The sequence below is a fragment of the Fundulus heteroclitus genome, chromosome 13, assembly GCF_011125445.2.
Source record: "Fundulus heteroclitus isolate FHET01 chromosome 13, MU-UCD_Fhet_4.1, whole genome shotgun sequence".
NCBI lineage: Eukaryota > Metazoa > Chordata > Actinopteri > Cyprinodontiformes > Fundulidae > Fundulus > Fundulus heteroclitus.
The window spans coordinates 4848852-4874955 of NC_046373.1; the positions used below are offsets into that span (position 1 = coordinate 4848852).

Sequence of the window (26104 nt, forward strand, 5' to 3'; positions counted from 1 at the left end):
CACAGTTCATCCATAGCATTACAGAATTAACCTAGAAGTAACATGGAGTCCATTTTGTTTAACAACCCATTGCAGATAAAAATTCCTGCCATTTTGTAGCCACGTTTACCATTTAGTCCCTTCAGTGGTTCCATAAGGCAACCATTTCATACCAGGGTTCTTAAACCTTTCTGTTTTAGCTCATTTCCTTTTGTAGAACGTATTTTCATGATTATAGGGGTAAATAGTAATAACATGCTGAAATCTTTCATATACTTTCGCTTAAAATAATCTGTTTACATTTTTAGCATATTTCTGCAGTTTGATATTTCAATAGACTGTGGAGAGACTATAGAAAAGTATTTTTAAATGGTCTGTTGTCTAACCACATCCTTTGGAGGATGGCTCTAATTCATACACAGAAACGTTCAGGAGCAAAACTACCAGACTATGAAGATATGAATGATAAAGAAGTGTAAAAAAATAACCGTCTGGCCATGTGACCACAGGAACTTTCGGTATAAACATGTTTATTAAACAGAGAGTGCTCCCGTGCAATCTTGGAAAAAAAAGGGACATTTTTGGAAATTGATCTTTGTGTTTCCTGCCATGAAAACGTATGGAAAAGCACAGCATTTGTTCTTTCATTTTTATTTAAATTTTTTGTCTTTGTTGAATTTTTGGGATTTCTCTGAACTCCCTTACACCATAAGTGAAGTGAAGATATCTTACCTCTCTTTCATTCTGGTTTGCCACTGTTCTGGCTTTTGAATTCTTACACTGACGGCAAATACTGCCAGTTTTCAGTGAGCAACCATTTCATGATACCTTGAATTCAATGTTCTCTTGTCTTTCCCACTTTGAAAACCAAGACGGCTCAAGAAGTCCTAGATTACCATATAAGCTCGTAGACCCTTCAACACGTTGAAGTAAATTCTAAACTTTAAAATTTGCTAGGGTTACATTGTTAGTCGTGCTTGAAAGTAATAAAATGACCAGTAGAATACCCCCCCCCCCCCCACACACACACACACACACACACTCATTTTAAGAAATTGACTTCTTTTTAGACTGGTTTACATTTCTACCATTGGAGCCAAACACTGTGGAGTCCCCGGTATGTAATTTATACTTATATATTTTGGGTTATACTGAGTATATATATTCAATTGTACCATTTTAATTTACGGAAATTCTTTATTTAAAAAAAGGTTGCTGTGTGTGTGTTTGATTTTGCTCTCTGTTGGGGATCCATCTCCACAGATAAAGTGCAACAGCAAAGAACTTATTTGGGTCTCATGTTGCAACACTGAGAGGAAAATAAAAGCAGCCTAATGGCTAAAAGCTGAGCTAAACCAAGGCTCAACGTGAGGTGTCCCTCTTTCCCTCCTTTGGCACTTTCAAACACTTGCTTCTCAGTCATACCTGATTAGGTAACCACTGTGCGTGTATGCGTGTGTATGGACAGTGTCGGCCCTATCCTCATGCATTCCCACTGTTGACACAACCCAGACCCTCTGAGTAAGGCAGCGGGACATCTTTGCCCTGGTCATAGGTTAGTAAAAAAAAAACAACTGCAGTAATTTTAACATTAATACACCAGGAGATCTAAGCAGCGGCTGCGTTTATTTAAATAAGAAGCTCACCTCAGATTCAGCCGGACCCCTGCAGAAGGTTCAGGGATTTTGCTTGATTAAGATGATCAATTAAAACGCCAGTAAAGCTCCTTTATCTCATTAAAGAAGACCCCCATTCTGCCCTTAGAGCTAATTATGTTCGTCTATATGGGATCACAAGACAGACGCCGGCTAACTGGAACCATCTTCAGATCTCCAGCCAAACTTATTATTTACCCCGAGCCTGCCACGCACGCCGGCACACTCACCCTTCTTCTTGAAGACAGACAGCAGAGAGTGGATGCTCTTCCTTAAGTAGACAACCATGCCTAAACCAGCGCCATAGCACACGCAAGGTCCAAATATGGTGGTCGATCAAAGCGTTCCAACAAGTTTAAAGGTCAATTCAGGGAGAAGATCCAGATGTTGTGACTTCTTGTTTCTAGAAAGAAACAAGGGGGGGAAAAAAAATCCCCTGACTGCAGCTTGGCTCCTGTTTACCAGAGATGCTTCTGCAGAGTGTCTTGAGAGAGATAAGTGCACAATGAGATCAGCTCCCAGCCAAAGCTGCCCGTCCCAGCTGCCTTATCCTCTGGCTCTGATACCCTGCTTCCCTCCCCTCCCCCTCTCGTGGTTGGTTTCGCCTCTCTCTATCGCACTCCCCTCTCTATTGTCAAACGATGCCCCCCCCCCCCCTCCTCAGCCCTGCCCGTCCCATCTTCTCCATCCCCTCCTGCTCAAAACGCCTGTCAAAGTTTGCATTTGGGCGGGCGGCCGCCCCCACTTTTCAAACTCTAGACAGCCACGTGTGGGGTTGTGTGTATACAAACACCCACCACCACCCACAGAAAGTTTAACCCATCTCATATGGATGAGTTCGATTGCACTGAGCTTAGAAATGGAAAAAAAAATAAACAAATTTGTGTCTGTAGTATTTTCTAATTCAATTTCAGAGAGTAAAATGATCTGGATTTATACGATAATAGAGGATATAATTAAGAGTTGTCAAGTCCAGTTTGTCTTCCTAATGGAGGCCTTCAGCAAAGTGCATCTGTCTGACTCCGCGTCTCATTATGTAACGGACCATAGGGGCTTCCTTTTACAGCAGAGGTTGTGTCCTCAGTGAAAAAACTGAACAACTCTTAACTATACTGGGTGTTTTCACCTCTTCGGCACCACTTTCTCCGTGGCTCTCTTTCCTCTGCTGCTGTTTCTGTCAATCTGACATCCTTCACGACCTCCTCTCTGCCCCCTATGCAGCCTTATCGCTGTCATAGGTCCGGTTTGAGTTATAAATAGCCGCCGCAGCCTCGGTTCCCCATCTGTAATGATGCTGTCTGGGGATGAGCTTCCGTACAGCTGCTAATATTCCCTCACTAACTCCAGAAAATACAGCTCCTTGCAAAATGAATTACACCTCTTTTTCACTTCTTGTCACGTTAGAATCTCAAACTACAATATTTTTTATCGGGATTTAATTTAAAAGACCAACACAAAATAGCCCAATTATTGTGAAGGACTATAATGAATAGTTTTTAAAATCTCTTACATACATTATATTATCTAAAAAGTAAGCCTTTGTATGAAGCTCTCTTTACTCTGATACCCCCTTATGAAAGACTGGTGCCACCAACTGCCCCAAAAAGCCACCTAATTAGCAGACAGACCACCTTTGTGAAGTTTAATCCCATCACAAATCCAGCTGTTCTGTAAAGGGCTTACAGCTCAGATGAGTCCAAAGTTACATTTTTCGGCTTATATGTAACATGCTATGTGTAGCAAAAAACTAACACATGCACATCCACACATTAAAGCTTGGCAGTGGCAGCATCATGCTGTGGCAATGCTCTTCTTCCCCAGGAACAGGGAAGCTGGTGTGAGTAGATAGGACGATTAATGGATCTAAATACAGAACAATCCTCGAAAAAAATCTGTTGGATGCAGTTCACCGTCCAGCAGAACAATAACACTAAACATACAGTCAGTGGTGATCAACTCATCGTCATGTGTTAGAATGGCTATGTCCCAAATTAAACTAAGAGTCATTAGTAATACTTGACAACTGGTAAATCTGGTACCCGAAAAACCTTGAGGCTGTAACAGCAATATTAGGTCAGAACACAAATCCAGGCCATTATTTTCCCTCAACTTCACAAGTATGCACTAGGCACTGTCAATACGAAGATGGGCATGACTGTAGCCGACAAACTTTTTCGTCGGATGGGTGTACCATCCGACGAAAAAGCTCCCAAGAGGTTTAAAAATGTCCCCTGTGGTGGTCATTACTGAACCTCCCAATCTTTTTTGTGTCCTGTCTGGCAATGTGCCACTAAGAATTGCTGTCTTACTGGCAAAAAGAGCCCAAAAGATTTTACTTTCACAAGTGGAGCATTACTGCTTTTGCCATGGTGCTTCGCCTGGTTTATACATGCAAAAAGCTTTATTAGATTTTATGCTGGGACTATTTCGTGTTCAGTGAACACAAACGGGAAGGTAAAAGACACGTGGATTTTAAACTAACACATTTGTCTCCTCTATTGCGTCTGTGTTGACCATTGTCGTCCAACCACACATAGACTTTTCTCTTTTCTCTCTCCCGCGTTTGTTGTTGTTCTTCTTTTTCTTCTTCCGTCTTAATTCTGTGGCAGCGTTGGCGCGCCACTCACTGGTGTGGCATAGGTATTACAGCGCCTTATACGGCTCCTCTGGCTCGATGCGATTTCATCTTTACAGTGAAATCTTTCCGTGCTGTTCCAGTTTGGTCTATCGCAAGAAATGTGACAAAGATTAATACAGACTTTATTGTTATCCAACTGCACATTCACAATGTACTTTTGAGCGAAATTAGGTTGCAAGGCTCTGAGTAAAAACAGAAGACAAAGAATGTCAGGAAACCAAAAAAGATATTTTATATGCACAGAAAAGTTATTTGTCAGGCAATCTGAATAGTACTGGTTACTTTTTAGCAACAGGATGTATTGCAACAATGGCTGGACCATATGATGGTAAAAAGACATTTTATACATACAGAAAGTTGAAAGGGGTATGGATTCTGTTCCAAGGAAATTAAATAAATACAACACTGAAGATAAAAATATGAATAAGGGCTACATTTTATGCAGAAAAACAATGGCCTCCTGAATGTTTCTCAGGAGGAGAGGCTAGCCCTTTGATCCACTTGCCCTCTGAATAGATGTGTATTCACAATTAAGTGTCACGGCAGGGGGCTACAGCTGGGCAGCACCAGCTGGAAGACAGGACCCTCATCCATTTACCAGACTCCAGGCCCTGGGACATGGCAGGGATGCGTTGCTTCCCTCCTCTCCTCCTTCAGGATGGCCGCGTTCGACCGGGGAACCGTGCCAGAGGATTAACTCCGTCTCTAGCTTCACCTGTCCATCTATTTACCCGCTCCTTCACAACTGACATTTGTTTTTGTCTGGCTTTTTTCCCCCTACATCCTGATTCATTCTGCAATGGTCCTCCATACAACATTATGGAGCATAGGGAGCATTTTTTCCACTGTGATGTGGATCTGTGGGGTCCAAACCCTCCTTTTCTTCAAAATGGAATCCCCTTCCCTACCCTGTCCATCAAGCTTCACTTCTTGTTCAAGTGTTTTTTGGCCAAACCGCAGTTACCCCCTGTTGTTTACCAAGACCCCTTGTATCAATATTCATAAGAGGCCCTAACGAGACACCATCTGCTCCTGGGGAGAGGGCAGAGGGGAGAGAGGGGAGCCACATGCCTTTGATTCACTGCACAAAACCCACCATTCCCCTGCACGAGCTACCAAAACCACATTACAACAGAGGGAGGCTTACTATTGGTACTATTGGAATATATCCTTACAACCTCGCAGCACAGTTAAACGAGTCAGTGTGGATTTTTCAGGAGTAACTAGAAGCCCTCTCTGCGAAGAAAGAACCAAATCAAAACTATAAATCACTGCTGCTTGGCTGATAGAGTTGTTAGCAGGTCAAACAGTGTGTATGAGAACAATTAAAGTTCAAACACTTAAATGCACATGCTCCATAAAATGGACATTAAAAGCCCAATTCAAAGCTCAATTACATCAACATTTCAAATAGATGACAAGTACCAGCCTTAGCCTTCCACTTTAGTGATTTCCATCTCCCGTTGAAAATTCCAGCCAGGTACGTCCGTCATCTGATAAGAAACTAAATTTAAACCGCTAGTGGAATGTTAACTTTTTTACATGTGAGAAGAAAATGTCAGAAAACTATTTGCCACATTTTTATTTTTAGTTCATCCAGGCCGATTTTCTTGTTAAGAAGTAAACCAAAGAACAGCGTGTCATGAGATCATTGCAGTGGTAAAGTTTTTGGACTCTAATGTTTTGTTCTCCCAAATTTAGTCCGGACGAGTCTACATTCTGAACATGCTTGCATGCACAATATTGTACTTCCAGTTACATGGTATTGTCATTGTAAATATGCACAAAATTGCTTTGTTTAGTAACAAATAGAGCAAAAACTAAGTCTAAGACAGAAATTAAATGAAATAGAAATTTGTAAAGTCATTGTACATATTTAGGCACCTTTAAATACTAGGATATTTGAAATACAATTCTGGTGCACTCTGAAAAGGAGCCATTGTTGTTTTTTTTAACAAGATAATGATCCAAAACTTGTCAAGCTAAAGAGAAGAAAGCATAAAGGGCCCAAGACTCAGATCCAAAGCAGGGTTATATATATTTACTGGGGCAAATGTCCTGCAACTTTGAGTCATGTGCCTGGCCCACGTCACCTGAAATAAGTGCTAAACTATCTCATGAGCATATAGTTAGGTTTTTAAAATTCCTCTAACAATTTAGGTATTGGACCCCGTTGGACCAGAGGCAGATCTAAACTTTGCAGGATACCGTCCATCGAGGACTGATGTTTGACACCCACAATCTAGTGAGATTGTGCAAAGAGGAAAGGTCAGCGTGCCCTACCTCTGTATACCCTAGCTTTATGAAACGCTATCGGACAGTGGTTCTCAAATCAGGTCCACAACACCCAGTGTCCTGCATATTTGAGACATGTCCCTTCTCCAGCACACTAGGAGATTGCACTATCTCCTCGGCATGCTATCCAGTGGTGCAGAAGCCTCTAAATCACCCGGTCCTTTAAGTCAGGTGTATGTCAGCAAGGAAACACCTAAAACATGCAGAACAGTGAGTCTAGAGGAACAGCACTTTGAACAAAGTACAGTAGGGAGTACCACTGCCGTTGTGCCTCTGTTGATTTTATAAAAACAAAACAAAGCAAAAAACACTGTAAAAGTATGATTTTTTTATGGTACAAATTGAGAAAAGGGTACTTCAGGATTAACATTTTGTTGGGATTTAGGTTGCTTTGGACTGTTCCGGACTTTTCTTGAATCTGCCACTCTGTCACCAGTCAATTACTCTAGATCAGCTGCACCTGCTGCCACTAATTGGTCAACTGTTTCTTAAAGCTGGTTGAGCACAAAGGAACTGATAGAACCAGGGCACACCATACCTGACTAGACGAGAAGAGAGGAGAAGAGAAAAGAAGAGTAAAGAAGAGAAAAGAAGAAATGCCCTGGCAGGGATGAGTTGGCTGAAGCAGGTATAAGTAGACAGGTGCACAGGTGAGCCAAGTTGACCAATCAGAATCAGAATCAGACATACTTTAATAATCTCAGAGGGAAATTGCTGTTTCAGTACCATCACCATTATATTACAATCACTGCGCAACAGATCATATTATACCCCCTAAACCTCACAAAAAGGAAATTTGTTGTCATGGCCCCTTTAAGACTGTTTAGTAGCAGGGTGGCACAGTGAGGCGATTGGTAGCGCTTTGCCTTGAAGTAAGAGGGTCCTGAGTCTGAATCCCAATCTGGGGTCTTTCAGTAGTTTGCACGTTCTCCCCGTGCATGTGTGGGTTCTCTCACAATGACTGTTGGGGTGACAGGGTGCACCCCGGCCTGTCTTTCGCCCATTGACCGCTGGAGATAGGCACCAGACTTCTGCAACTCTGCAAAGATAAGCTGGTCTAGACAAGGGATGGATGGATTTACACATTTTATCAGGGATTTATATGCCTGGCACTGTCTCTCAATAGACCAGTGGATATGGACAAAGGACAGACAATGTCAGTGTCAATTTTCAATCATTATCATTGTATTCACTCTATTATAGTATGTCATATATGACATATTATAAGGAAAGCTCCCATTGCAGGCACTTGTGACAACTGTTGCACTTTTGTTCACGCACTTGAGTCTTATAGACCGAGCAAAGAAAATACTGACTTATGTCTTTTAATCCCCACTTTGCCGTCCATTTCTATCGCAATTTTGTAGTTCAAGTAAAATGTTAAATAAGTGGAGCTCATTTCATAGGGACTGATTGCTTCAGTGTGTTTTTTTTTTCTTAACATAGCTAATAGCATCATGAGGGCTCATTTATTTCTAATTTCAAAGAAATTCCACATTAACGCCACATAAGTAACTTTTAGAGTTTGTATTTTCATGGGTGAACTGCTCTGCCAGATAACCAAGAATAGAAAGCAGTTGATGATCCCTGCGATAGCGATATGTATCAAAACACACTGGCGTGGCTACACAAATGAACAATATCCAGGGCAAGCCTTTAAAAACAACAACATAATTAACAGTTAACAGCTCTTCAAAGCTTATGTTATTCTATCTGACAAAATGGATTTTTTTTTTTAAATTAAGTAAATCGTCATAGTTAATTCACATAAAAACTAATTCTCCCAGTGCTGCCAGAGCAGAAGATGCCCTGCCTTTCAGACACCAGTTAACACAGGCTGCTGTGCGTCGGTCCTTTAACGTGACCGTGTCGTTTCACGCTCCGCCACAGAACGCTGAATCAGCTCGGACTACGCTTAAACCACCAGCGTGAGACTGCAAAAGCAGCAGGACGGTTGATGAGGCTGTTTACCGTGGATCCATACGGCCGGTTTGTGTCGATGACGAACAGAGAGCTGCCAAATGTGAAATATGACTCCCAGAGGGCTGACCAAGCCTAAGCCTGACGTAACCCCCCCCCCCCACACACACACACTGAAAAATATAATTTCTATAATTTAGTTCATGTTGAGTCCTCGGCCCACCCTCACATTTGGATTTTGGAGACTAACAAAGGCTAGAACAAACAAGGGGGTGCATATGCTGCCTTTGTGATTGACTTGATGGGAGAATCAAATTATGATTCAGGCCACTTTATCATGGAAAGACAGAGTGCTCTCACTTTCTGCCCTGCTACAGCTATTTTCAGGTACAGGGTTAAATAGATGTTGCTGGTAGAAATAAATTTGACATGAAGATTGAGCTTTCATTTTTACTTAGGTTGTGCAGCTCATAGACGGGCAATTAGGGGATGTTGACCATTGTGGATTTCCTGGATGGTTGCCTTCTACTTCACGAAAGGCGATCCGTTTTTAGTCTCATTTCATGACTCAGATACTAAACGTTGAGGGAAAAAATGCAAAAACCTCGGGTGGTTCTGGTCCTTGATCCGTTTCAACATCTAAACTCTCCAAGCCGATCAAACCTAAACTTGATAATTCTCCACTTTCGTATAACACAGATTGAGATGATAACATTCTGTTTGTGATAACACCAAAACAGAGTGGTTTTTTTTAAGCGCTTACTTTGGCATTAAACCAAACCCAAACCTGGATCAGACAAAACATACACACCACATGGCCTATTTAAACATGAACTAAATAGTTCTACTCTGATTGCAGATTCTTTAAACATGGTTTGGAATATGTGAGGCCATTACACTATTTATGAAATGTATTTTTTTTATCTGTTAAAATCTCATCTTTTGTCGTTCATTGGAAGTCAATATTGGACATAGCCTCTACTTGTAAACTGGATACACCGTACATATTTAGCTTCAGTGTTTGGATTTTATGAAAGGCAGAATAATGCGAGTTTACGTTCAATGTTTAGGGAATAATGCAGGTAGATACAATCTCAACATTAGGTTTCCGCTTGTTTTGCAAACTATAATTTTGCGCCACGAGACTCTGTCTAAATGTCTGTATGGGGTGAGGTCAGTTAGAACTGATCAAATAAAACCTGACAGCGAACTGAGTGAATCTAATTGATCTTTTAATATCATGCATTTTGTATATCTGTTCCTGCTCGACCGATCGTTTTCCACTCTTTCCTTCTTTATCTTGCCCTCTCTGTGCCCCGCCCAGTGGAAATCAGAAATTCAGGTGCTTCATGCGTGGTGCTGGTTAGTGTAGGCAGTGATTTATTTGCTGTCCCCCAGGTTCCCTTTTCCTTCCTCACCTTGTTTCGATCTCACTGCTTGCCCACTTTTCTCTTTCTCAACCTCTCTATGATCCCTTAGTACAACTTTTAGGGTGTTTTATGCTCCCTCTTTGGCCATTAACTAAGTGATGAATTGGTTTAATCTAAATACTCAGATTTCTTTAGGAGCGGGTTCTCCTTACAGGCAACATTTCCGTAGAGCTAAATTCTACCTGATTTGCTGAAAAAGAGGAGAGTCTAGTTTTTTTTTCCTTCCTTCTCTTTGGTTAATACTAAACCTGTCAGTGTAGGAGAGCTCATAACTCAGCTCCACAACAGCCACTGAATACAAATCAGGGGTGCAACCGTGAACTGAGTAATGACACCCCCGTGTGTGTGTGTGTGTGTGTGTGTGTGTGTGTGTGTGTGTGCGTGTGAGATTGGAGGTTTATTGCTGGTCACATTTTAACCCTCTCGTCCTTCAGTTCTGGCAGCCTCAGAATAAAATAAGGCAGCCGGAAGAGACTTAAGACCACTATTAAAGTTGGGTTGCTCTGATATTTAATGAGGAATTATTTATCATGAGAGGATTAAGTAGTAGTTTCTAGGGCTTTCAGAGCTACAGGACCCCCCCCATCAGCCTCTGCTGCTGTTGATGTTGTCAAGTAGTCGAGTACTTTGTTGACTTTTCTTTAGAAAGCATGTGACTTTTCAAGACAGATGTCTGACAATCAGGGGAAAAAACCCTATTTATCCAGAGGAAATAAAACTAATTTAGATTTTGAATCTCTTTAATAAGAATGTGCTGCATGAGAGACAGTAGAGCAGGTGAAAGTTAAGGTCCATTATTTTACCTATATTGCCAGACCTAATCAAGGAAGCACTCAGGTTCTGTGTGTTTCTTCCTTAACTGAGTTATATATAAAAAAAAACAATAAACAAAGCAAAAACAAAAGACAAGCCCTTATGCAACAAATGACAAACTTCTTAGTCTTTAAGGTGTGTATGATATCTCTAAAGTCAATTCTTGCAGGGAGATTTTTCAAACTTTATATTTCCAAAGATTTTGACAAAGCAGGTTTGCTTTTTATTTAACAGTTATGTGCCACTTCCTGTTGGTCAATTAGATAAAACCCCAGGAAACTCTATCCCCACTTTTAACAGACAAGGTCTCCTTGATTGTGTAGCGTGGGCTCATGAGTCGTGACAAACCTCATTTTGTTGTAATTTCCAAGTTTCACCCGAGAAAGCAACCAGAATTGCTTTTTGAAATCATTGTTCTACTTAGTCCAAATGTACAGTGAAACTAAAACTAAACACACTGAAACTAAACAAGTGGTGAAGCCTTTTCGGTGCATCTTTAAGAGTATCACATTCTTTTGCTGTTATCGAGAAGCAGACCACCTTTAGTGTAAACTAATACAAATCAACAAGCTTTGTTTCCTGCAAAGCTGCGTCTTTTTTTTCCACTCTACACAGAAGAAACAAATCATCTGGAGCCTTTCATCCTGACTTGAATCAGACTCAATCCTAAGCGGAGGTGACTGGTTGCACCGCAGGTCCTCCTGTGAGGGTGCAAAAACCCAGAGCTAAACTTAGCTCCAGCAGCACCCGCTGCGCATAAAAATAGTAAGTGTCACTCTTTTTTTTAATTATCCCTCCCTGGCTCTCGCCTTCGTTTGCTTTCTCTCTCAACCTTATCAGGGGATTTTGGGGAATTTTCCGGGGGAAGCATGAGCTGCGCTTACCGCTTGTCATCCCAACTAAAAAGCTTTTTCAGAGTAAAACCGAAAGCTCTGCAAACACAGATACTGGCAACGATGACTCAGAGCAGAGGCACAGTTCACCCTGTGTTTATTGCCACAGTCTGCCGACCCCAAAACAAGATAATCAATCTATTTTGCAGCTAAGTGCTGCGTGGGAGTGAGTGCAGGAGTCCCCAGGGTGACCCTGGAAAATTAGGGAATATTAGTGATGCAATATTCTCCAGAAGAAGCCGCCCTGAGAGAGAACAGACAGCAGATTGTTCACTGGTGACGCAGGGACTGATGTCAATCGATGCAACATTTGATAAAACTGAAGTCTTGGCAGAAATCATGGACGATAACGCTTATTAGATCAGTTTTGGACAAGGAACATCCATCTTTCGAAGGGGATATTCATTAGTCAGAAACAGGCGCTACAGGTTATTTAAGGCATTGTGTTCCCTAATGATGGGGTGGGATTAATGAGTTAATGAGAGGCCTTAAACTTCCATAAAGATTAATCTTTGACAAAGGCAGGAGAAGCCCAGGAAGTCAATATCTTCTTGTGGAAATAAGACCCCCTCTCGGTAAAGTCCAACATTTCCAGGGGAACGTTTTAAATGTAGCAAATACAAGGCATTTAAAATGTCTTTCTTCTGCATTCACAATCTTCTAATTATGTTTGCAATATAGAAGCCAAAATCAAGATTATCTGATGCACCTGTGAGCCGTCTCCCTTGTCAGCTCCATAAAGCTCATCTCCTTCACCTGATCATCTGCCTGTATGTACCGGACTTCAGCAGACAGACAGCTGCCACACTGTTTCAAAGCCTGGTGTTAGTAGATGTCCAGCGGTACTGATTTCTGGACATGACCTGGAATGATGCCACGAGATCCCATCGGATCTGTCTGCCAGTCTCTGCCTGACTGTGTTTGACCCACGCCTGTCCGTTGGATCTGATTCAAGCCTCTGCCATCCCGCCTGTTATCGGCTCCGTCACAGCCGGCCTGCTCTAAGCATCAACGGGCTCCAGCTTGCTCCTGCAGAGGGTTCTAATCAAACTTTTCAGCGCTACACCATGTCTGGCTGAATATCAGGTTTTCTGTATAAGTGCATAACAGAAACAGAAATAGTTAGCAAATATGAACAGAAATGTTTGCCATTTTATCAAAAAGCAATAGAAATACATAGCTCATTGGCAAAACGTAACACGAATAGCACTTCAGCAAATATTAACAGAAATAGTTAACTTTTTTATCAGAAACTATCATAAATGAATAGCTCAAATAGCTCTAACAAACAGCTTATTAAAGGTGTAGTGGATGACCTTTTTTTCGGCTTTGAGTCACGGGGGTGTCACCTTATGTTTTGGTTGTCCCACATGCCAATCATTGAGTGACATGCTTACACCTTCCTTGTTAGTTTCCTCTTGCTGCCATGCACATTTCTAGTGTTTATTTATCCGGTTAGCTTCGGTTTCGGCCATTTATTGTAGGCTGAAAATGAATACTTTGAAAATAGCTGAGAACCGCAAGAAGCGAACTGTCTTACAAGTTTGTGAAAAGAAGAAGAAGGCCTCAGTAGAAACAAATAAGAGCAGAGTGGATTTGGAATATTCTTTCACATGATCCTCCTGAGCAGGGGGAGAGCAGGTAGGCTGGTCTTGCGTATTCGCAGTTATTCAAAAAGCGCGTTTCTTACCTACTTTTTTTGGAAAGATCTTCCACTACACCATTAAGAAAAAGTATCCGAAGCTCCCACTGCCACAGCGTTGGTAGGTCTTAATAAAACTGAAACGCAGGAAACGCAAATACACCTCGTAACGTACGCGTGGAGAGTCACTAGAAAGGTCCACAGAAAGGTAGAAATCCAACAAGTTTCCAACTAGCAGCAGCAGCAGCAGCAGCAGCAGCTTTTTGGTCTTAAAACATCTGCTGATCTAAAGGGACTGGGGTTGTTCATGTTTGTGCCTGAGAATATTGATAGTTTAAAACCCTAAAGCGTTGCTTTAAATTACTTATTTGCTCTCTCTTTAGTCACAGACGACTGCAAGGAAATGTTGAAGATTAAAAATTTTCTGGAGTTAAATGTAACAAAGTGTGAGCTTTTTAAACAATTTGAAATAATGGCAGTAAATTGTTAAAGATTTTAAATCAACTAATTTGAAATGCTTGGCACTCATCCTCTGCAAAATCTAAACGTCCCCAGTAAATGAGGAAGTACTGCCTACTGGGGCCTTTTTTCTAAGATAAATTTTTGTTTTCATCCTGACCAACAGAAATATAGCATGGTGAAATGGCCCCAACAAAAATTATTTGCTTATTTGCAAAGCAAAAATGAACAGAAATACTTTTGCAAAATGTTACAAAATCCCACCAAAAGGGGCCTGAAAACTCCCCGGTAAAGTTGAGAGTTCTGTGCTGCAGCTCATCTGTTTTCATATTATAATACAAACTGTATCCACAGCTTTGCAAACCCAGCTTCAAACCATGAAAATACTCTCCCTGCTTCTACCCTCTCTCACAAACAACACTTCAGCTTCTTCATGGGAAAATCCAACATTTTCTAGCAGTGGCCTTAAATTTAGATACATTCCAACCCTCATGGTACTTTGTTGCAACCAGAGCAAGCTCAGGCTTGGAAACTGATGAAGCAATAACTAATTGGACAAAAATCCTAAATGTTAACCTTGGAAGCTCTGGAGAAAGCACATATTTTGCACAAGAGCTCTAAAAAAGTTTATATATATATATATCAAGCTTTACAAAGCTCGATTGCATAACAAATGTTTTGAATAAAATGTAACCTAAGCTTTGTCTCATGTGTGCCAAAATCAATCAAATAGACTTTTTCTGGTGTGGGATAGACTCTCCCTTAGTAGGACGCATATTTGAAATGCTTTTATTTCACAGTAGAAAAAAAATGTGGCATGTTTAGCAGCTGCTCAAATTCCCGACCTCCTTAACATTTTCTAAATTACAAAAACGACACAAATTCCAAGCGACACCGTCTGCTGCATCTCATGACGAGGATGGGTGTTAAAAACCTCTCTTGTATCCCAATTTATGAATGAAGGGAGAACAAAGTTAAAGTAGAGCAAATGTACACAGCGGGATCACCCAAAAATATGTGTGTATATTTAAGACTCTGGTTGAAATTGTTTTGTCACTGGTGTTGGCCATTGTGAAGTAACCTGTGAAGAAGTAAAAAGCCCAGCATCAGCTGTGTGTTGTGGACCTAGTGAGCTCGACATGTTGTGTGTTGTCTGAATCCCACCAGCGCACATGAGACCTGAACAGGCTGAGTCTGTTTTCAATGTTCACACTACAACACACACGTATGTGTTGTAGTGCGGCCGTGGTGGTAGTGACGGCAGTGTCAGTGCAACAATATGCGTGTGTCTGCCAGAGACAGAAGAACAAGTTTTCCCGTGTCAGCTTGATTGGCCACTAGACAGCAACTCCCTCTGCGGACTGTGAGACTTCAGTAATGCTGCTGGAGACAAATTCCTCCGCCCCATTCTTCTACACTGAAATCCCAACACGCACAGCAAACAGAGTAAGCCGCCCGTTTGTAAACAAGTCTGAGGGATTTTGACAGGATCAGTCGCCCTACGATCGTAAATCCGTGTGAAAAGGCGACATTTGAGTAGACCTGCCACCAGATGCCAAAATAAAAAAAATAAAAAAAATCTAGGGTTGGTACAGACAGAAAAGTCTTGGTTGTGTAATATCTTTCCATTGAGTACAAGTTTACTTTGCACCAGGAAAATTATTGAAATATATTTACTTGGAAGGAAAGCTGGTGGTCTTTGACTGTCAAAGATTTTAGGTTCTAAATAGTTAATATACTTTGCATTCAGAAGCCCTGAAAAGCAAGTGAGATCTTTTTATTTTCTTAGAAAGCTGTTCTTAGCTCTAAAAATAAAGCAGGACTAAAATGTGTGCAGTATTGGTGGAGGGGGGATAAAAAAAATGTAATTAACTGGAGGCTTTTAATTAATAAATCTCAATTCAATGCAGTTTAACAAGTAGCAAGATTTATTTTGAATATTATGCAGAGTTTTTCAATTCAAGTACATTTTGATTGATGACTCTGTGTGTGTTTTGGTACTTTTTGAGCCTAAATATAACCCTGCAATGGGCGCAATGAGCAGATATAAACAGATGTGGCGCCATCTACCCGCAGTACTGCAGAACTAATAGAAAGCCAGATGGCAACTAATAATTCACTAATAATAATTAATGCCGGGCCGAGTCTGACCCTTCTGCAATGCTTCGTGGTAAAGCAGCAGCTCGCTGTGATTAATGACTATTGGTTATTAATTAAATAAACCAATCTAAAGCAACTCTAAGAGCCTCATATCAGAACACCACGGACAAAGAAAACTCCTGTTCATAAATGGAAACAGGGACACAGCATCAAGGTAAGAACCAGTCAATCGATCAATCTATTTATAATGTTGTTGCTTCTGTGTCAGTGAACACCAACGTTCATTCTGTATTCCCAGCCCCTTTCCAGCCTTTTCCCTCCTGGCATAACTATTTTTTTATTTTTTTTTGCATATTTTTAAAAACTGGATTTTGGACCTTTTTTCATTGTTTCCACACTACGCTGGAAGATGCTAATAGCCGTTAGCGGCTTCTTTGTTATCCCCTGCTGCACATGTGCAGTGTCGTTGTTATTCTAAATATACATGAAGGGCTTTATTTACTAACAAATTGAGCAAGAACAAAGCATAAAAGACCAAAATAACGACTTATATGCCAGCAGGACGTGATAATCTTTCAGAAAAACTTTGTAAGCAATCAGAGTGAGTCACTGACGTATACATTTAAAAAATGTCAAATGACATGGCTATGTACCTTTAAATCGCAAAACTGCATCATATTCTGTTTAACTCCAAAGCAAGAATGATGACCGCTATAGTAGCACAGAAACATATCTACAATCTGAGCAGCAACATGCAATCCAAAGATAAAAGTCAGACAAACTAAAACCACATCACATATTCATAAATATTCCCTTACATTAAAACTAAAGCAGCATTGATGCATGTGTTTAACTTAGCCGGATAGCTTAAACTTTGTCAATTTTTCACCTTAGGGATTCTTTTAGCTAGCCTCTGTGAAGACATTATCAGTAACAGTTTTACTAGCTGTAATAATCTGTCGCATCACAGTGAGTTTGTAGGAAACCGCTCAGCAGCTAAAGGCTATTGTATGTCTATTGTTGTCACAATAGACATACGGTAAGCAATCATTTACGGAGATCAGTAACTTTATATGAATTTTCCTTGTTGCTAAACAGGTAAAAAAAAATTAATCAGTGCTAGGTCTGTTGTTGTTAGTAAAGACGATGGAGAAAAAAGATGTTAAAATGTTTACTAAAGCCACGGAGAACAGTAGAACACGGCTGAAAACAACGTGCTGCTGTGTTGATACCAGGAACCCGTCTATCACCACGCACATCCTTTCATCCACTGTTTAATCAACACTGCTTTGTACTTCAGCCTTCAGTCAGCAAAGGGTTGTGATGAAGGTAACTCTGCTCCCAGCAAAGCAACTAACCGTCTTTCTCACTAAAGAACATGTGAAATATGCTTCAATCTTTTCATTTTATAAAAAAAATGGAGATGCAGTGAGTTTAAATCACTGCTACAAACTCTTTGTCTGTTTGACAAAATATTAAGACAATATTGATAAATAGTTTCAAAGTCTTTTCCACCTTAAATATGACACGTATCCTTTTCAATTGAACTAAAAATCTAAAGAAATGTGGCAAATATAAAGCTGCAGTAGCTTCATTGCAAAGGTTTCATTTATAAAGCATGACACATCGACGAGAGTCACAGAAAACGGGGGAAAACTTATAATAACAGTGAAAGACAGTTGGAGGTTGCCAAGAGCTTGAATGTAACTCTGAAGGAGTCAGAAGGGTTTCTGGTTATCACTATCTGTCTTTTACATGTGCTGTTTATCTTCTATGTTCTCCATACGTCTTAACAAACAAACAAGGCTGGAATATATAAACATTTTCTTCCAAGGAAAACCTTGTTTTTTTCAGGCCTGGCTAACAATGTCCCAAAACATTATGGAAGAATGTTTGAAGGTCTGATGAAACAAACTTTCGGCCATAATTTTACAACAGAAGCAGCACTGCAAGTTACAGAACGAACACAGCATCCACGGTGAAGGATGGTGGTGGCAGTATGATGCTCTGGGATTACCGTACTTTTCTTCAAATGCAACAAGATGGATTAAATCACAAACTGTTCTGAATACCACTCAGCCTTGAACCAAAAGATTATTGAATTTTTCAGCTTCATTATGAGTCCAGGCAATAAAACAATGGCTTCACCTGAAGAATATTCCAGTTCTTAAATGTCCTGGCCATGTGACCTGTGGAGAGAGCTGTTAACGAGGCGTATCCTCACCGTCTGCTGGATTTTGAGAACGTTTGCTTGGTAGATCAGACAAATATTGTCAAATTAAGATGTGAGTTCCTGAAAGACTCCTGAGAATGATGGCTGAGTGCTTAAATTGAACGAAGAGTTGCTTCAACAAAGTACATGCTGGGTGCACATTTTATGCAACAAAGTCACTGCAGTTTTTTTTCCATTCCCTACGTGTCTTCCTTATTTTATAGTGTTAGTCATTTTTCATTTAAACAACACAGGTCATATTAAGGTAGAACAACATATTTGAAAGGATTTCTTAAGGTCATAAACATCTGCTGTTACAAAAGGACGTGTGAACGTTTTATATTCACTGAAGCAGGGGAAAAAAAGGTCCCAATGTCAACATGTTTCACAACGTAAGCTTTAATAAGACACATCACTGCGTCTCTGGAAAAGAGAAGCGTTTCCTTCTTGAGTTTTGAGAACATTGGTGTGGTGATGCTTACACGTAACGTTCTGCTGGGAAAGCTTGGGTCCAGCCACTCATATGGATGCTACTTTCACACTTACCTCCGATACCTAAACATTGCACCTAACCTACAAATCCATTGAAACAGTTCATTCTATGAGCAGATTTTTCCTACAGTAAGATAATGCATCATGTTTACCCGGCAGGAAATCATTTTTAATTGATATGTTGGGCATTTTGATTGGACATTTTTTACGGGCTCCAACTCAGCATTTGTGGAGGAAAGAACAAAGAAGTGTGATTTCCTGCAGAACTTCAACGATTTGTCATCAACGGCTTGGTAGATCTTCACAGAGCCAGTCAGTCTTTTATACCTTGTATTTCAAAACTCCAAAGCATTAAAAAAAATGTTGGTAAAATTTCTACCAGTTCTCACAACACTCAGAATCTACTCTGGCACTGAGAATATAAATCCAAAATGATTCATACCCCCCGGGAGATTTAGGTTTGAAGTGATCTTTTAATTTTGCCAACATATTTCTTCTTGTTTCAAGTGATATTAAGATTTTGGAGTCTCGACTTGAATTTGATGGAAAATCTGTGGTGGGAGCTAAAGATTAGGGTGATGGCAGAGGTGCCTTCCAGTCTCAAAGACTTGGAGCTCATTAACAAAGATAAATTGTCAAAATACCAGGGGAAACATGCAAAATATGTGAAATGAATAATAGCTAATGTGCCATTAAAGAGTTTTTCATTGATTAAGAAAGTTATCAAGTATTTTTGACATGGCATTTTGAAAACAGGTTTAAATAAAAACAGATAAATATGCACACTGTTTTAAATATTACTCACTTTACGTCATTTATATTTGATTTTCTAAGAAACAATGCTTTTTGGTAGATTATGAATAATTTTCAGTGTAAATCTACATGGGGTATGAATAATTTTGACAATGCAAACTAGGCAGGTTTCTGGATTTTGCTCCATCATTTATCCTCAGTCGTTGATCGACACAGCTATTTTTGTCAAAGTGTTGGTATAAGTACCTGTTGATAACATCTGAGTGACATGATAATTCTGTTATATAACACCCATTGTCTAAAGACGGATGTCTACAGACACACGTCTCATACTGCCTGCCATGATATAGGTTAGAGAGTCTGATTCTGGGTATGCCAGTCAGTGGATTCCTCTGATCTGACATTTAGAGCAGAACGTCATCCAAAAAAATGTAAGTTGCTCAAAATGTCAGAAACATCCAGAACAATGATGGGCAGTGTTTCTCTTGACACAAATAGGAGAAAATGTACGACAAGGCCTTTACACTTCATCTAAGACAGAGAGCTCAAGCTAAACGTGTAGTAGTTTATAACAAGCTGAGTGAAGAAGTAAGAAAGTAGAATAAGGTTCATTGTTCACGAGAAGAAACTAACATGAAGGACAAATGTGGACCAATGAGACGCACCTGTACAGAAATCTGTGAAGCCTAGCAGTTAGCTGGGAAGAATGAGCTCCACACAGCTGATTAGGGCTGGAGGATAAGATCGTGGAAGGCGTAGGAGGAGAAGACAGCAGAGATGAAAAGTCATCCTCTCTTTATTTAACTGTGTTGCTTAAGCTGCTCAGTGGGGAGTCCCTGACTTTGACAGCGACACAATGAATGGGATCTTCAAAGGAGGACCAAGAAGACGGCGGAGAGCGTCTTAGCCACGCTTACAGAAATCAAAAGGCTCAGACGAGCTTTCCCAAGCAAGGAAAATGGAATATGGGATATCACCCTCTGTACAAGGCAGCCGAAATTAAGATGGCGGAGACGTCACAGGCAGATTTATTCCCGAATTAGACGTAAGACTACGCAGCATCCTCTTCTTGTCGCCCCCCCCCCCGCCATTGTAATCTCTGCTCTTGTTTCCGTCCTCCCTCCCTAATTCTGTCAACAGCTCTTTGCTTCCTCTGAATGCCTGTAAAGTCTCAGTGCGCTCACATCCAAATATCTCACCTTTCAAATGCTGAGAGATTAGCCCGTTAGCTGGCGATCGAAGGTCAAGGAGATAGCGGAGCAGAGCGAAGCCAGAGGAGAGGAGTGGAAAGCCAGAGGAGGGATGGTGTTTCAAGGATACCCAGTGATAGTTCAGCTTTGCAGTGATACTGTTTTATTAGGCAGCTTTCTTACTTTTGCATAGTGAAAAAAAAAAAGACATCTGAGTATCTGCTGTAGAATGGACTGAAATTTTTTTTGAAACTTGAAATTTATCAACTATATCACGTAGTTACCAAAAAAAAATGCCTTAGTCCAGTTGCTTGTGAGAAACTGTGAGTTAGGGTATTGAATGGCTGCTCATGCATAAGGCCATCGGCTGGAATGTGTTGAATGCATTCACGCCACATTATTTCTGTGTAAACTGCCAGTGGAAGTGGAAGTGAATACAGGAGAACAAGAGGTGATAATCACACACATCCAAAGACATTCATCTCCCTGATGGACGCAGTTGTTGTGTTTTCGGGCCCAGGGTCTGTCTTGCACGAAGAACCTCTCTCGTGCTTTGGTTCTTGTTTGAGCAGTGGTCGATCCGTACGTTCCTAGTGAAACACGGTGGGTTCTACTGAAGGTTCAATCAAACAATGGAGGTAATTAAACCCAAGCTAAGTACGGGAATCCCAAAGAATCAACGCAAGCAATAAATTACTGCAGGAGAAACTGAAGGTTTCAAAGTCTGCAAAACGTAACATTCGTGATTAAATTTCATGATGTGTTTTTTATCTGAAAGTCCTTGCACGATTCTTGAAAAAAGAAGAGTTGATTTCTCTGTAAGCTCTGAAAAAACTTAATTCAACTGATGAAACTTTTCATTGACAAATACATCTTCTAATCGCCATGGCTGTAAGGAAGTGACGAGAACTACTCTACAGACAGCTGTTCTGCTCTTGTACGCTCTTCCCCAGCACAATCAAAGTGCAGAGGGTTCTCTGCATCTCCCACCACAAGCCTCGGCAGTCTCTTCCTCCGTCTCTGGCCGTGTCCGTGGTCAGCTTGTGTGGAAGGTTGCCCATCCGTTCCTGTTCCCCAGTCTGCTGGTTTTGCTCATCGTTGCTCAATTAGTTTTTTTTTATTGAACTTTATTGATCTCACAATGGAGAAATTCACTTCTGCATCTTAACCCATCCCCTTAGGGAGCAGTGGGCTGCCACTGTGCGGCGCCTGGGGAGCAAATGGGGGTTAAGGGTCTTGCTCAGGGACCCAGAATGGCAGCTTGTGGGAGTTGAACTCGGAACCTCTGGGATTGAAGCTCTGTGCTCTAACCACTAGGCCACCACTCCCCCTCGTTGCCAGTGGGGACGATTCAAAGTATGATGTTGATGAAAGTTTGGATCCACTGTTGAACTCTGCAGTTGGACTCATTTTTCCACATCTTGGCCATAAGAAGAAATCCCTGACTTTGAAGTTGGTGTTAAAATGGCAACTTTGGTTTGAAGAGACAAACCTGTTGAGTTTGAGATGTTCTTCGGCTGGTTGAATGTTGTCCTTGCCTTTCCAAGGTAAATGAAGTTCAAAGCTTTCACGTCTATCAAGGATCAACGTCTTAGTCTGTCTATCAGTTGTTCCACAACGAACTTATATGCACCACTTGGTTAAACTTCTGTGCTTGGTACTCCTCCTTTTTTAGAGTATGAATTATCCGGATCGACACATCTTTAGCCAGAAAGCAATTATGTCAGTTAAGCGGTGTTAAATTGAAACCATGTCTAGTTTTTTTAAGTAAACTGTAAAACAGGGAAACGTGTCGTGACATTATAAATAAATCATCGTCACGATGTTCCAACTCTCAAGCACGCACTTTTTACCATCTCACTCTTTTGGATCTATATCAGTTGTGGGCGTCAAGGACAGGAAAAGACCATGAAGTATATTATCGGCTGGTAGAGTGGAAAATTCAGCAAACCTGACATGTAGCTGCTCATAGGACAATTTTACTTTGATGCCACATCATTTTTTTTAATTGCTTCAGGGCATAGGTTTAGATTTTTAGCTGAAGGAACCCAGGGAGTATAGTCCTGGAGTCTTACAATGTTCTGGGTAATTTAGCTGATACTCCAAAGCTTTCTTTGGAAAATAAATGTGTAACATTGCACAGATCCACTGTGATGTCACAGAAGAGCGCATAAAAAAGAGAATTTTCCCAAATCTAAAATAAAGTTAAATGGGAGAAGCAGGAAGAAAATTGTACCCGCACAATCCTGAATGAAATGAGATATCTGCCAGCCTCAAACTGAGAACCGAGGGACGGAAAGCTACTGCTGAGAAACTGATTACGTCAGCACACGGTGGAAAAAAAAACTATTCACATCAACTGAGCGTTATCTCCTAATCTGTCTGCCTGTGAATGTGCGATTGTATCGAACCAGCTTGTCAGGTGTTTTTTTTTCTTTCTTTTTTTTTTTGTTTCCTCAGGGACAATTAACATAGACAAGGATCAGAGCAGATGAGGATCGGTTTTCCTTTAGCAGGTATAGCATTCCACAGAGTCAGGAAAAAAAGATATTTCCGCTATTTGCACAGAGGTTGAACCCAGCAAACTGTGTAGGACCAGTGTCAACTAGCTATTTGTCAGCATGAGAAGGAAAGTGGACCAAAGAACAGGTAAAAAGAAAAAGAAGAAAAAAAACAGGTGCTTGGTATAACACGCAGCATTCTTTTAGTACACCTGAGCAATAATCAGGAATGCTTGAAGCTGACTAGGATAAAGTCAGCACTTGGAATAAGCTTACTGTAGAAACTTCCTCACATGAGCACGCAAACACCAGCAGACGCAGCGCACTACAGCGCCTTCACTTTCCACTCCTCTCACAGGATCTTTGAATCCCGCAGACTTGTTGCTGTGTAGCGGGTTAATATCCGCCTCTCTCCCCCTACCTGGTTTCGGTTTATCCGGACGTCCCACCAGACGAAAGCTTGCGTATTTGTCCCGGTTGGGGCTCGAGATGATCGATGGCGAATCCTCTTCTGGCAACGCGTTCTTCTTCCTCTTCTTCTTCTGGATGCTGTTCCCCATCCTTGGGGCCGTCCCGACGCCCAGCCCCTAAAGTGGGTCTAGCATCTTGATTCCCGGTAACTTTACATCCGTGCACCTGCTCTCTCCAGCCGAAGTCAGCGAGGCACTCCCGAATTACTCCGAGCGGTCAGATCATTCCTGACGGTTCCACCCCCTTCAAAACGCACCGGGGTCGTTTGGCTATTTGTGCTGAAGACCTACTGACACCATTTCTACCAGACAAAACAGTCTCCAGCTCTTAATAAATAAGCAGAGCCGAAGAGAGAAAGAGAGACTAAAAACAACACTAGGACATCCAATTCAGTCGCGCGTCTTCGAGCTGACACCCTGCTGCTCATGTGCATCCAGCCGCTGAAGGAATGACAACATGCAGCGCTCAGATGTGCAACTGTGTGCATGCATGCATGTGTGCGTGTGTGCGCGTGCATGTGTATGTGTGTGTGTGTGCGTGCGTGCGTGTGTGTGTGTGTGTGTGTGTGATTGCGCGCGCCCCTCCCACCCTCTGCCTCTGCGCTCGCTGCGCTCTCAAACCGCGCCTTCTCACAGCTGAGCAGCCTAACGCTGAGCTCCACGGTACGGATCATTCAATAATTCACACACAGCTTTCTCTCATGTGTCATCCGCTGTCCTCCTGGTGCAAGAGAGGTGATCGGTGGTTTGTGTGCTGCAAAACCATGACGAGCACAGATGACAGGTCCTGTCCACATAACTTGGAGATGGAGAAAAACCCAGTTTCCTCCATCTCTCTCTCTCTCTCTCTCTCTCTCTCTCTCTCTCTCTCTCTCTCTCTCTCTCTCTCTCTCTCTCTCTCTCTCTCTCTCACTCACTCACTCACTCACTCACTCACTCACTCACTCACTCACACACACACACACGCGCGCGCTCAGAGAACGCTACTGGCGGGAAGAGAGAGGCACATCAAAGGAGTTTGTCTGATGGAAAAGTGAAAGCTATAAACAGCCATGGCACCCTTAATAATTCGGCATGGTTTTCTTTAAAATGAAAAAAAAAAAAAAAAAAAAAAAAACGAACTGAAAAAACATCTGAACACACACACGCAGTCACTGGTTGATAGAAAGAGCGGAAACTAGGCCAGAGAGCCAGAGTCCCGCTGATCAAAGCTGGCTTTGAGATGAGAGTATTCCAGCTATACATGAAGGAAATACAGATGCTGAGCCAGATGGGTTATACAAAAAACATAATGGAGAATTTTAGAGCCTTCATATCCTGTGTATTAAAGGGGGGACCCACCAAACACATCAGTGGTTTCTGTCTTTTAAAACAATGCACCTTCTGTGCCTTGCAAAAATATTCACAGAATACAATTTTTCCCCACACCTGTCCCTTCCAAAGCCCGTACTTTGATGTATTTTCTGAGACGATTATGCCAAAGATCAACACCACATAGTGCATATCTGCAAAGTGAAAAGAAAATGATGAAAGGGTTTTTTTTTACAAATAGAAATCTGGAGACAGTGCCCCGCATTTATATTCAACTTGGTAGAACCATATTTTGCTGCCCCCTTAGGGGATGTACTGTATCTACCAGCTTTTCAAATCTGGAGACTGTAACTGTTGCTGACTCTCCTGTGCAAAATACCCCAAGCTCAGTCAGATTGGGTGGAGGACATCTGTGTACATCAGCATTGAAGTCTTGCCACAGCTTCTCAGTTGTATTTAGGTCTGGACTTGGTGTGTGTGTATTACCCCAGCCATCTTTGCATTGACTAACACCACCATTGTGCCTGCTAAAGCAAATCATCCCCATAGCATGATGCTATTGCCGCTATGTTCCACCCTGGGGGGTGGCATGTTCAGCTTGATGTGCAGAGTTACATTTCTGCCACACACAGTATTTTGTAAGTAGGCCAAAAAGTGTAATTTTGGTCTCATCTGACCGTAGAACCTTTTTCTACATGTTTTTCTCCATGACTTGTGACAATCTATAGACAGGACTTCTTATGTCTTTCTTTATGCCACTCCTCCATAAAGCCCTGAATTCTCGAGTGCATGGGTTACAACTGTCCAGTCAGCAGTCGGAAAGCAATGGGTTGCACTGGATTTCATTTGGGACTGCTAAGTGGTACCGTTTTTTGTCCAGTTTTTTAGGTTCTGGGTTGAAATCCAAGCCTGGGGTGTTTTAGCATGGAATTTGCATGTTCTGCCCGTGTGTGTGGGTTACTCCGCCTTGGTCCCATAGTTCAAAAACATGCTTGCTCGGGTAAATAGGCTCTCTCATTTCCCCTCAGGAACGAGTTTGTGCGTGGCTGTTTGTCCTGTGGAGAACTGGAGATCCGTGGAGCGTGTCACCAGGGATTGACATGCCACGTTTTTTTCACATTTTTAACCATAAAAATAATATCCTTCCACTTCACAAGTATCTACAACTTGGTCTTGGTCTATCGAATGGAATCCCAATACAATGCTTTTAAGTTTGTGACACAATGCGCAAAGGTTCAATGGGTATAGGAGGCAAATCCAGCGGTCCCTGAAATCCTGGATATTCCGACACATTTAAAAGCCGTGCTGCGATCCTGAGCCTCAGAACCGATACAAGTCATTCAGAATGACG

The 26104-nt window shown here is 41.5% G+C and overlaps 1 protein-coding gene across 2 annotated transcripts in view; it reads right to left on the reverse strand.

The window, feature by feature from the left end:
* kiaa1522 (KIAA1522 ortholog) overlaps positions 1-26104 on the reverse strand; it is a 69441-nt gene that overhangs the window by 27622 nt on the left and 15715 nt on the right. Inside the window, exon 1 of one of the 2 annotated variants that reach the window (XM_012851381.3) lies at positions 23394-23939. The exons of the other annotated variant lie outside the window; for it this stretch is intronic. Within the exon in view, the coding sequence (XP_012706835.2) occupies positions 23394-23532 (139 nt within the window). The 5' untranslated portion in view covers positions 23533-23939. Of the gene's footprint in view, positions 1-23393; positions 23940-26104 lie in introns of those variants that run through there. 2 annotated transcript variants of the gene reach the window in all.